General features: G+C 45.1%; 1 protein-coding gene across 2 annotated transcripts in view; it reads left to right on the top strand.

Moving 5' to 3' along the window:
• Positions 1-7,339, top strand: part of GUCD1 (guanylyl cyclase domain containing 1) — a 118,988-nt gene extending 111,649 nt beyond the window's left edge. For both annotated transcript variants that reach the window (XM_069619865.1, XM_069619864.1), the window contains one exon: positions 2,708-7,339. In XM_069619865.1, coding sequence (XP_069475966.1) covers positions 2,708-2,738 — 31 coding nt within the window. In that variant the 3' untranslated portion in view covers positions 2,739-7,339. The remainder of the gene's footprint in view (positions 1-2,707) is intronic.
• The last annotated feature ends 6,499 nt before the right edge of the window (positions 7,340-13,838 follow it).

The following is a 13,838-nucleotide window of genomic DNA, read 5'->3' as shown; positions in this document are numbered from 1 at the left end:
TTCTTGTTTTTCCATGACTTATGACGTTTAAAATCTTCTAGTTCAAGTTCTGCTCAGACGTCCTGCTCGTTACACCAGAGATAAAGCAGCATTGCTGGTCTTTCCGAGAACTGTTTCCTTAGCAGACATATGAAGGTCCGGTATCTGGGCCACTCCTGCTTTTTGTAACCATTATTCTCTTGACGTATCTTTTAGGAAAGATTAAACGTGTGGCTGCATTAGTATGCAACCTTTTCACTTGACCCATGATGGTCATGCTGTCTCCATCTCACCTGTCCGGACTGTACCATCAGATTCTGAGCCAGCACGAACATTGATTCATTTAACCCATTTTCGAATGGGAGTAGCCGATAGGCCTACCCGCCGATACATCTGCCCCCCAAACTCCTAATCGTAGAAAGCATGGCCTGCTTTCTTTGACTGTGTGCAACGTGAGGCGGAGGAAGAAGCGGGGCAGCGTGGACGAGGGGATAAGGAGAGGATGGGGGTGGGCTCGATAGGAATTGGTGCGTGTGTGTTGCTTCTGAGGGTTGGGAGGAGCAGGAGGTGTGGAGCATGGGTAGAGGACCTCCCCCGTCCATTGAGATGGTAGTGAGGGGGGTGGTGTGGGAGTATACGCTGCAAAGCCCTTCATTGAGAGGTGTGATGGGGAGGGAATGAGCTTTGGGAGATGGACCCCATCTTCCCTCATCCCCCACAAAGGAGCCAAATCTATTCAGCAAAGAGGGGAGATCTGTGGGTGTGGCATTGAACTGTTTCAGCTACTCTAGCTTTGGGTTGTTGGAATGGAATCGCAGGGAAGGAGGGCTGTGGGGGGGGGCCTCAGGCTGTAGGAGGGCCTCATTGTGTGTACTGTTGTACTGTTCCTTGCTCTTCCCTCCTTCGCAGTGCCATCCCCTCTAAGTATATACTGAGCTGTTGGTACTGATGAATTGCTAGTGGGCAGGGCTAAGCATGTGGAGGGATACCCTACTTTAAAACTTTTAAAGTGACGATATACTTCTGGAGAAGCTTTTCTGGTCCAGTCTTTCTGTAAGCACCTTCATTCATGTTGGTGACATAGGGCCAAACAAAACAAAGGGACTGTTTGTGGGAATTCCAACTGTGTGTTGCCCAGAATCGTTGTCGCACTAAAGAAAACACAGTTTTGTCGAATTGGACGCGTTTCAAGAAGCCAGTTGGTCTGACTTTGCTTTCCAAATCGTCTCTGGTGCACTGTGTTGTGCTAAAAAACACATACTCAACCACCTTGGTTTTTGCATGTGCTTTCTGCCATCCAGATGAAGGTTTAGTTAATTTTAATGGGTTTTCTCTGTATTGGCAGGTGCAGGTTTTGTCTAAAAACAAGGAAGAGATTTCTTCAGTGGATTTCTCCCTGGAGGTTATTCACCTAAACCAGAAAGGACCCCTAGGTGCTTAGTCTAGAGATCCTTTTTCAGAACGATGTGGACCTGTGCGGAAAGCACTGTGTACTAGATCTAGTCGTTCTATAGCCGACCGGTTTCTGTGGAACAAGGTGGATGAGCCACATTCATCAGTGCTAGGCAAGGCATCAAGGTATATGCCCGCTGTTATTTAGTTGCAGCAGCGGTGTCTGCTTAACGTCTGTACCTCTCCTTTAAATCGCAGACAGCAAAATCTCTCCACAAGTATCATGAAACCAAGCCTTTCGGTGTCAGACAAAACCTGCACCTGCCAATACAGAGAAAACCCATTAAAATTAACTAAACCTTCATCAGAGACAGTACACCAGAGACGATTTGGAAAGCAAAGTCAGACTAACTGGCTTCTTGAAACCCGTCCCATTCGACAAAACAGTGACATAGGGCCAATAGTTGCAAAATATATATGAATTGCGGGTTTGTTTGCCATGGCAATCCATAAAGAACCACAAAGCTCTGATTATCTGGAGCACAGCCACTCTTTGCTTAACGCAGACACTGCAGTCCTTCCCTCATGCGGTGTACTGTGGGGTGGCGCACGGGTAGCCAGCACTCAGCTCAGCTTGCAGAGACAGGTGGGAGGAGAGGAAAAGATGGGTTCAGGCAGGGGAGAGGAATCAGATTGTTTGGAGGGACACAGAAGGGATTGAGAGAGCAGTAGAGGGGTGCAGCGAAATGACGACTTTTCACCAGACCTGCCCTTTAAAAACAATATACACAGGACTTCATAACATCAACTACTATAAAGGGCATAGTAACCATTTATCAAATGTAGAATCCCTTGTTTGTATTGCTCTATAGGGGGCATTTCTATTAGAATTCAGGGGCAGCTCTTCATAGCAACTAAGTGCTTTCCATGTAGCATAAGCCATGAAGGACCAATGAGTTGTTGGAGCACAGCGGAGGGGTACGTGCCACACAAATGGTTTTTGAGAGAACGAGAAGTTGGTAGGCTTGTTAGGGTCATCCCTATTATGTGCACTCTTGACCACTGCACCACCCATTAGTATCCCTCCGCCTTATAGCACGATATGTTTACTAAAGGGCTTTTTATACAGCAAGTTTTTAAGCACCACGACTTCCTTTTACAAGGGGGAGCTCTTGAAATGCTGAGCAAAGCTTACTAAAAATAACAAATGTGAAGGCGTACCTGGAAAAAAAGGTCCATTGCCTTCCTTTTGAGGACTGTGGGTAGTATGTCTTTAAAGGTAGCCCTTGTGGAACATTCATGCTATTCCTTAACTTTCTTCTGGTCCATATTTCAGGAATGTGCCGTACCAGCATGAACAACTTTGAGGAGGCCTGGCGCAGCTATGGGACCGACGAGGACATTCTATTTATCTATGTGGACAGCTGACCCTCCTGATTTATGTGCTGCCCATCTTCACTGCAGCCATTGGCAGCCCTGGCATGACAGCTGGCTGTTCTTCTCAGGACTGCTGCAGTGTGTTGAACAGGAGCACAAGATGAACTTCCACTCAACTCATACACTGGCCAGCAGGCATTTCCACATGGCCATAATAGACGCCACGTCTTGGGCACATCAACAGATCTGGAAGTCTATTACACTGACCCTTGATATCCACATGAAAGTGGGTCCTCTTCAATCCTTATTACGATTGCGTATGCTTTAGGCTACATTGGGAGACTGGAGGGAATCTGTGGTGCATCTCAAATTGTTTGTGTGGAAATGAGTGAATGGCTAGTGTACAAGGGGTAACACATTACCAGGTTTTTCCTATACATGGGGGGCGGTCTCTGCAAAAGACCAGCAAGTGTGTACACATTCCTAAACCAAGGTATTCAAGGAAATGACTGTGCTGTGGTCTGTAATAGAGGGGGAGCGCGGGTGCGGTTTCAAACATTTGGTGATGCTCAAGACTGGGTTGCTCAGTGTGATTGGATCATTTAAGGGCTGAACTGCAATAGTGTACACAAAGAGCAAGCAGGGTTTATCTGCTCTTGCGATGTACGTTTCCATGTGGGGCAATGACTGCGCTCCTGCAGGTCTGCGTGCAAGAGGTAGCTCGCTCTTCGAGAGGTTGCGCATCATTGTCCGTGCCGCGGGTTCTGTAGGTGAACCTATTCATACATAGACCCTCAGATGGGACCTGTACAGTTGACCTATTTATAATCGCATAGGAGGGATGGTGCCAGGGTTCATACGCACTTTTATATTTTTACACATGGTTTATTTTTGAGAGAGCTGTTCAGAAGTAGACTTAAATATTTATACACGACTCGGTGTGCAAGTACCTGTCCACATTTGTGAAGCTTTTTGTAAGCAAGAGCAGCAAGCATAAAGGGAGGGGGTGCGTGTGTGTGTGTGTGTGTGTGTGTGTGTGTTACAGCATCAGTTACGCACAGGTGCTTTGCTTTGGAGACTTTAGGTACTCGGACTGTGGCCTATAATCCTGGATATTGACGTCTGGTGGTGGTCTTTGCTCGTTCATGCTTCACAGCCATGACCTTTCTGCTTGCGTTCGTGCCAGTATAATACAGTGGATCTTTTTGCCATTCATCGTATTGTTGGGAGTTAAGCTCTGTCTCTGTGACCATTACAGGTCCCTCCATCCAGGTACTTATTCATAAAGGGGGTTGTTCCGTTTGTCACCTTATTTTTCACTAGTTCTTTGTGCCAATAAGGCTGCAGAGTTTCTTTTCTCTTTTGGTGATTTTGCAGGAAATGACTGAGATAATTAGATTAATGCCCTACATTTTCTCATGTATAGCACCCTACGAAGTGTTCAAATTAGTTTAATTTGGGCATATTCTAACTTGGACCGGACATACAAAAGTGGTCATTTTGTTTTTGTTCTAGGGCATGAGTTGGAAGTGAGGAGGGTCCATTGGCAAACAAGGTTTTCTCATTTCTAGTTCTGACTTCCCCTCGCCCGTGACTGTGCTGTGAGTTTGTCACTTTGAGCTTACACACCAATGAGCTGGCAAAAGTAATTTATATGGTTTTTAAGAACGTGCACTTGGAATGTTTACATTGCACAATTGAAGAGGGGTGGGACAAAATAAAAGTTAAGGAAGGGAGTAGGGCCTATGTTTTAAGACTTTTACACTTTGTAAAACATGCAGTGGGCACAAACACTTTCTGCTGTCATTCCTTAGTACTAGAAGTGGCTTGAGCACAGTTAGAAGACCACTAAGGTCTGTGACTAAACACAGCATACTTGTCCAATAATTGCTCTGTGCATGCTCAGTGTGGCAAGATTGGGGTTCAACATTGCCATTGTCAGAAACCGGGTTTGAAGGACGGTTGATCCTGGTGGGTTGATGTGTAACTAGGACATTTTTACCAAATTCTTACTTGGCAAGGGTTGGCTCTGAGTGTTGGTTTGTTTTGCCTGTAGTCTAGCTGGCACTGACCTTGTTTGCTCTACTACATTCAACGAAACCCTCCTTACTGGTGGAGTCTGCAAGATAGAGCATGCCTCCCTGACATCCATTTCTGGTGGGCACTCCCAGTGGGCCTTGCTCACACTGGGCCCGCTAGAAATAAGACATGCTTCTCATTTGCCCTTTCCTAAAAGGCTTTGTTGAGGGGCGGTCCCTCCCCTCCCCTCCCACCGGTTGTTACCTAGCAAAATTTGTTGGATTTTTAACACATTTCAAAGTATGCTCTACACAATTGGTGTCACTGTATGATTACATTGAAGCTACTACAAGCACCTGCAGAGCAGTTATTTTGTGTAACTTCATGCCGCTGTCAATCCCTTCCACAAACATCCCCTTTAATCCAGGTTTGTGCTCCTTGTTCACGGTTACCTCAAGACTTGCTGAACCTGAGATTCAGTTCTCTCCAGTTAAATTGTGACTCAGACTGCTAAATAGTACCGATTGAATGTTTGTGTCCACTTGTATGTTCTCAATGCACATGCAAGTGGCCATAAATGATCATCCTGCAGATGAGGGATTTTAGAAAGCGAATATGCCTGTGCAAATACCTTTGAACGGGCTGATGTTCCCCATCCCCAGAATTTGTGTTGGAGAACCCTCTCTGTAAATTGCTGCTGTATCTCATAATATAGTCCCCATTTATGTATGGATGCTCCATGGTATGTTGAGGTCCCTATGCCTTGTCTCCCATGTCCAGGCCAGACACAGGGAAAGGCACTATACAGATAAAGGTCTGGAAAGGTAAAACATGTATTTGCACCGACTGACCTTTCATGGCTGTTAACTAAATGTACATTCTAGCCCCAGCCTCTTATCCATGTGTCTAGCACCAATGCGAGTGTAGGCTATACCCAATTCTTGCATGCTGGATTTAGGTCCTATAGGTCTGTGGCCTGTCCCTCCTCTTCCTTGGAAGTACCCTATGAGAACCAGGTCACCCTCTGTGTCGAGGGAAATGCTGCCTCCATTCTACACGTGTCTCCCTTTGTTCAAGCCCTGTAGCACATAGACTATCAACAGTCCAAACCTGACGCGCATGAGCCTTGTCCGAATGTGTGGGTATACTATGAAAATCGATCTATATGCATTGCTGTGTTAAAAGCTGGCCCGTCAATCCTTTATTTTAAGGACACTTATGTATAGAATGTTTATTTGGAAATGTAAAGTAGGGTTTACATGCTGGTCATTCAGCCGGCTGGGGCACTGGGGATCTGTTAAATTAAACCCGGGAGAAAACCATTTTGTTGCCATGTATTCAAACAAAAAAAAATGCGCATATTAAAGAGCAGTCATTAGAAGAACAGCTATTCATTGAGTTATGGAGATCTGGTTCCTATCCTTGCAACTGAATTGCTCGCGTAGTTGTTCTCATGACTACCTTAGAGTTGGTATTAATCTGTGTCTCCATGCCTAGCTGGTACCCTCTGGTTGGCTCCAGATTAAATGGGCTCCCTGGTTTCTTCCAAGCACGTATAAACATCTTTAGGGGACCATACCCACACCTTCTCTAATAGTTCCCATCAAACGGGTGGCAGTCTCCGGTATCACATCTTCACACTGTTGGTGTCTGGGTATTGTGAAATAACACCTTTTTTTTATAATAGTGTTGAACATCCTGAGTCCCCCTGACCTCATAGACACCCGGTGCCCTTATAATGCGTATCACAGAGGAGTTTACCAATGGTCCGAAACGGGAAGATTGAATAGAGTGAATGGAATGTTGAAGTGGGTCCATAACCTCTCCTTTATTTGAAAATAGAATCAGTACCTGGGACCCAACTGCGGCTATGCAGTTATTCCAGCAGACTCCTTTATATGGCCGAAGGCTCTGGGAAGCATAATTAAAGCTAATTCTAGCTGCAGCTTTGTTTATTGGTATCATGCCCCTTTGTCATGTGCCAACTATCCCAGTACATGATCTTCCCAGTCCCCACACCTATATGAGACAGCAGCAATATGGGATCCTTTAACATCTATATCTACATTGATAGGCAAAGTATCCTATGTTCATCAATGGATCCAAGGTTATCTATTTCTTTATTACCAAGGACATTTTCTACATGTCCCTTCCATACAACCTATTGTGAGACTAAGTTATGAAACGTATCTTTAATGCCCTAGATCTAAAAACAACCTTTGGACAGTTGGCCTTGTCTGTCTGGGGATGTTCAGAAACAGCCCAAACCTCCTGCCATTTTCCTATGGGGCAGGGGCCTGCAACCCAAGGCTCTCCAGGTGTTTTGGTCTATGACTCCTAGGATCTCTCTCATTGACTTTGCTGGCTAGGGCTCTGGAAGTTGAAGTCTAAAACATCTGGTGATCCAAAGGTTGCAGACCTGTTCTTATTGGGGTTTGAACCCAATGTATGTCCTCTATTCTTTGCTTAAATGTAAAAGGGATAAATTCTTTCAATGCACTCACATTTTATATATAACTATATTTTTTGTTATTAATAAACAAATATTCAATAAAAATGAAAACCAATAGAATTGTGTTTTTCTTTCATTTAGCATGGATAACGAGGTGTAAAAGTTAATTGTGACAGTGCGCCAAAGGGGAATTTAGAAGTGTGTACAGCAAAATCAAAACCAAATGTGCATTTGAACAGAAACCTTTATATTTCAGTGTTCTTGCTGCTTTGTTTAGGTTATGGGAAGAAGGTTGGAAACAGCGTTATTATAAGAACACATTCGATGTTAATTCTTCTGATGAGCAATTCCGTCGCAAAGTTGTACAGTCTTATGGTGAAGGGCTATGCTGGGTTCTTCAATATTCAACATAAGTTAGTGTTGGGTAAGAATTGATGCACACGCACTGTGTGAGACTACGCAACACTTACCTGCTTGGTTTTGGGTAACCCGCCTATTGGTATAGGTCTGTACTACACAGGTTGGTAGTGTGACTGAACAGCCAGGCCTATCTCAAAAGGGGTACATGTAAGCTGTAGAGCTGAACAAATAAAATCCTTAAATACAAGTAACACTTACACTCAAGGTTTCAGTTATAAATAGTTATTTATTTAATTCACATCAATTTATAAATAAGCATTCTTTAAAAAGGCAATTTGTTGTAAAAATGTAAATATACTTTAAAATTACTTTCAAGAATCAAAACAAGTTAGTGGATAATCTTTGGATATGCTTGTTACACAATGCCCACACACTGAGGTGACTTCAATCACAAGGATTGTAATGGCATTTATATATCTCACTAGTATACTTTGCAGATTCTGAGGTTGCAGGAAAGGTTCGGGGAAGGAAAAAGGTTGGACAGTTTCTCAGTATATGTGGGGACAACAAAATCTTCCATTGAAATCTAGATGAGCCTTTCCCAGCAGCAACAGTATACATACAACAAGCTACCAACTATGAGGGACAAACCATATCAAAGTCAATGGACTAGAAGAGTCTTCAGGGAGCCAGGACAGCCAAAGTCATTTGGGACACAGTTTATGGATCTGATGCACTTCTTAGATCAAAGTCTTGCACAAAGTTAGAGTCTTTAGAAAAATCACATGCAGGGCCACAAGCTGTTAAGCCTGTGAAAAGAGAGTTGGAATCAACTCTAAAAGGTAAGCCAATGCAATTCCCAACTGAGAAGAGCACAGCTAAAAAGGCAATAAGGTAAGTACCTCAATCCTAAACAGTACCTCTGGTTTGAAGAAGAGTGGTCCAGCTGGATTCTGTCTTGCCACAGCAGTGCAGAACCTTGATCTTCAGCCTCAGTCGTGGGGACAAGAGAGAGGACGTTTGGTGGCCTCCGGCGGCAGTACTTGGGAGGTCGTTGGCAGCTATGGGCTCTTTTCGGTTCATCAGCACTTTGCGGTTTCAGTGCTTTGCAAACAGCGCTGTTGCAGATGTTGGACACCGGTTGAACTCTTTGCTCCCTCAGTCCTGCACTCTGGTGAGATGCCTGTGGATCTGGAAGTCCTGCTTCCGGAGGGTTCTTAGGAATGTCCTGGAGGTTCTAGCCGGATTCGTTGCACGGCAGACATTGCACTCGACTACGGACACTCGACCCCTGGCATTGGGCTTCCGAAGCAATGGAGAGGCACAGCAAGTCGTGGATGGTGGTCCAGTGGAGTTAGTCTCTGGGTTAGTTGGTCCCACTAACCCAAGGGGAGAAGTTGTTCTGTCCAGAGCTTCTCTGTTGAGGAAAACGAGTTTAGCACAGCAACAGGGCTTCAACTGGCACGGGTGCTTCTCCCAGTGGTCGACTATGCCTGTAGTCCCAAAACCCTCGCCTTTTTAAGCAGGTCTGTCCCATTCATGCACAGCCTAGGCTGTCAATCACACAACAGGGTGGCTGTCCTTGGACAGCCAGCCAGCCAAGCAATTGGGACTATTTGCATTCAGGCATTCCTAGAGACAAAGGACAGGGGAGTTTTTGGGACCCTCCCTCGCATCCTGTCCTTCAGACACACTGGAGCCAGAGTCAGGATTCAGGGCTGAAGCCCTCCAAAGGCAAGACAAACAAAGGGCTCGAATCAGAGTAAAACCCAAGAAAGCCCTCCACAATCTGAAAATTGCGAAAAAAGAAGACTGGGGCCATTTTGACAAAATGGTCACCCATGGGTGCTGTACTGCAGCGGAGGGTTCAGCATGCGGTAGAAAAACACAATGGTAGGAAATAGTAAACCACTGCCACCAGCCATTTAAAGTAGTGAGGGTAACATAAAAATGTTACATGAGCAAGTAGGATAAGGGGCTACTAGGTAACCCTCCAGCACGCCACATAAAATGGGGTGTGCTGGACCTACAAAGAGAAAAGTTAATTAAAATCAATTTCACTTTACTAATCTTGGGAACTGTAGTTCACACAAGAAAAGGTATCTAAACCTTATGAGTAATCTAAAGGATTTCTCAGTTACACTGCACTGAGGATGCTTCGAGTCACCATACAAGAAGATGATGCCTCTGGAGTTTCAGACTCCTAAAACAGTGAAAACACAAAATCCAAATCTGGTAATAACACTTGAGAGAGTGAGAAAAAGGTCTCAATCACCCCAGGGTTAAAAGTCGAGCAAAAGAGCTTGGGGTCTCTAAAGTTGAAGGAAATTAGCAGAGAAATGAGAATTCTCCTTTACCGTTAGATGTTGCATTTCCTTTGAAACTGTACCACTCTGTATGCATTGATTGTTATTGGTTTTCTTTTGATTTACTGCATTCGTTTGCTTTTGCTAATAACTGCCACATTACCAAACAGCAGTGCTTGATGGGCAGAAACGTGCTATTTTAGTTTCCATCTCTGAACCTGGCCAAGTATAGTTTAATGTGAAGGAGTATAGACTTTAAGGGAAAGTAGGCAAAGCCAGAGAATAGCACATTTTAATAAGCTAGATAACTTGTATTTTATGGTACTTTAGCTTTCCCTGCCCAAAGGTATTTTTGCCTGGCTCTATAAACACTAATGCTACATATTTATCAGATTATTTTGTCAGTGCTTGCTCAAGCTGAGCATCTGATCTGAACAGGACATTCATGGCCACATGCATACATGCAGGAGTTGTCCACATGTCTGTGTTGGGGTCAGTTCTTCTACAGTCGGATGAAGGGCTTCATAAAACCATGAGGCAGTACACAACTCCACTTAGTATAAGGCTGTGTGCTACTTGAGGACATTTGGTAGCATAGACTGAGGCAGCCAGGCTTATTTAGAAGGGAGAGAGGGTTGCAGCTTGGGTCAAAGAAATTGTAGCGTACATATGGTCCAAAGAAACACTATATTGTAAAAATAAGGGTTTATTTAAATACCCGTAGGCCAAGATAGATTTGGGTGAAGTACTATTGCATAAAACCCCTGTTAACCCAATACTTAACCCAATACTAAAACCTCATTTGTCTGCAAACTCTTCTCCTATCTCTGCATCAAACCGCACATACTTCACCACATTGCAACAACATACAAACAACCCATAACCATGCACAACAGCACATGGAAATCGCTCAGACTCAGAAAATAGCACCTAAGCTCAGCGAACGGTGCAAACCAAACTGAAGCTGCCAACAGAACATCATATCTCGCTTTGCTATTCCCACTGCACCTTACTAACCGCTCCCACATCCTCTGTCTCACACCGTCCTTTTTCAGATTTGCCAGGGGACCACACAGTGGTGATAGTGTGCGTTACAAGTAACCTTTAACATTAACCTAAACTTTGGACTTTGAGTGTTCAATATGATATTGTCTTTTCCTTGTGTACTTCAAACCCTGTGCACTTTCTGACGGCTTCTGTACTAGCTCCTCTAATTTAATGAAGACAGGAGCCATATTGAGTGATTGATTGGCTCCAATTGTTAACTTATGGGAACCTAAGCCATTATTTAATATAAAGTCAAGCAATTCACTGCAAAACCGTAAGGTATCCTCGCTAAGCCAGATGTGATAAAGTCTATACTATTTCTACTACAGGAGGAAGACCTTTCATGTATGTTCGTCTGTTTATGAAATATAGCTACAGTGCCACACTGTTGCAGCTTCCAGACTGTTGAAACATATGGGCATATTGCAATGCTCAACAGATGGGCATATTGCAATGCTCAACAGAAAGAGAGGATCCAGTCGAACAGAAAAAAAGGTTTTGCGAGTTTCGAAAATTGAGAGGGAGAGGTTTTTCTTTTTAAGAGAAGAATAAAAGAAAGCAAGAGTTGAAACCAATCCATGGCTCACCAATACATGAAATAAAAAAAATGCACATAAAAAATACAGCAATGTATCATAAAAAAAAAGCAGCATAGAGCACAGTAAAAACGTATAAGTGGCTGAGGGAGAGAACTACTCCATAATATATCAATATATTTCTGGGGCTTGTGGATCGGCTTAGATCAAATGCTATGCATAGGCCGACATTTAGTGGTTGTCGCAAAGTATTAAATGTTTTTGAAACTCAAAGGGATGTCGACTGGGCGTGTCAGTAATACTATCCCTAGTATGATGTCCACTGTAACCATGGTCCTTCACGCATCAGGGTCCCTCAGATTGTTTTATTTTCCGCCATCATAGTCTGATGCCAGTTGATGAGTTTCTTCTGGTTAACTCCTTTATTATCGAAGTACAGTTGTAGACTTTCTCTCTTTCCTTTTGATCACCATCGCCAACGCAAGATCCTCAATGGCTTTCGAAGATGGAATCATCGTTGAGGACTACATTATCGCCTCAGCCCTTCACAGTAGGGAGAGTGGTGGGAGGTCAAAACATTCTTCTCTTTTAGAGAATGCCTAGTCTTCTCCCCCCCGACCCCCTCCTTTCCACTGCGGTGCTGCCATCACCCTGTGACATGGAAAATACACCTTTTTTAAATATTGCCCTTACTGCAACAGGAAGTATCCCTGGAAAAACGTACACGGGGTGTGTAATCACTCTCTTCCTAGAGACCACCCCGAAAAAAACTGCAAATCCTGCAAGTAATTTCAGCCTAAAACTTTAAAGTACCGTAAAACAGAACGCTGGGCCCACCACGCCATGCAGGCCGAAGCCACCATTGACGTCGAGGGAGCTTCCAGCAATGGCAGCGTCAGTGTCCTAAGGGACGCTGAGGGCAATCGGGACTCAACAGATTCCCGCGTGCAAGCCCCAAACTCCATTAAGGTGGCCGTCCTGTTACGGAGACTGCACCCGGCAGCTCAGGCACTGACACTCCACACCAAACACTCATCCCACGGCCAACAGTTGACTGGGTAGTCGATCGTTGAAGCCCACGCGGTGTCAAAGTGAATGTCCTCCAAATCATCCCTATCTCCTAGTCCATCGCGCTCCCTGCATGGCTGGCCCCTGAAACAGACGTCTGAGTCAGTTTCTGACACCGTGTCTAAAACGGACCACCTTTTGGGTTTCGACAACCCCTTCCACAAACTCCAAGATGAGAGAACTTGTCAAAAAACTCGTTCCAGACACTCTTAAAGTCCAAGGCATCGAAATCTTCTAAATCTTTGACGCCCCTACCGTCACAGGCCTCTACTTCCCAAAGTAAACGCCATTCGAGTGTATTGTGTCCTCCAACATATTCCTCATCTTGGATGTATTCCATCCAGCTTTGCTGCTCTTCGTAAATTATTTCGGCAGAGGGGGCCGTGCGTCGATGTCGAGTCGATGGTCCCTCGAAGGCCTCCGTCGAGGGTGACGTCATCTGGTGTATAAGTAGCACGCGCAGTGCCCGTTGGCCTCAGTTCCGTTTTTCCGCAGTTACGTTGCTTTGGACATTCGGCGCGCCTCGAGTTCTGTGAAGAAATATAATATAATAGGAAATATGTCCTCGTCATCGACCACAACCCCGAGATCGGGTTTCAAAAAATGCAAGTCGTTCGGCTCAAAAATGTCGATCACTGACCCGCACCGCAAGTGTTTGTGGTGCCTCGGAGAAGGCCATGACATGGAGGCCTGTTTGAAGTGTCAGGCGATGATGGGGAAGGCCTTGCGAGAAAGGAGAGGAAAGCTACAGGTAGGTCGGAAGGATCGAAAAGCCTCTAGCATCGAGTCGAGACCCCATGAGGAGGAATCTCCTTGACGCGAAAGGCATCGATCTCGATCCCGAAGCGATTCTCATCGCTCATTGTCTTTGTCAAAAAAATCTAAGAAACAACGCCACAGGTCTCCCTCTACCTCGACATCAGACGAGTCTCCGAAAAAGATGAAATGCCTCACGAAACATTCGTCTTCCGAAGAGTGGGAAGCATTCAGGGTCGAAATGATGGAGGTGTTTGAGAAGGCAAAGCCTCGCTCCGTGCCTTCTTCGGAAGCCGGCCGGGAGCGTCATCGCTCTGACACTAGCGCGCCCTCGAGCCCGGGTGATCGCTAAAGGAAGGATAGGGAACCTTCCGGGACGCCGAGCGATAAACAGTCGAGTCGACCGCTCGAGGTCACCGACGCCGTCCGAGACCTATCGCACCTCAAAGGGAAAATCGTCGAAGACTACCTCGACGCCCTCGAAGCAGACCCTGTCGACGACCACTATGTCGTCGACGCCAAAACCCTCGGCGCCAAAGGCTCCAA

This window comes from Ambystoma mexicanum, chromosome 10 (genome assembly GCF_040938575.1).
Source record: "Ambystoma mexicanum isolate Mex_15411 chromosome 10, UKY_AmexF1_1, whole genome shotgun sequence".
NCBI lineage: Eukaryota > Metazoa > Chordata > Amphibia > Caudata > Ambystomatidae > Ambystoma > Ambystoma mexicanum.
Note: the sequence above shows the minus strand (reverse complement) of the source record. Positions and strands in the feature narration are given on the sequence as shown.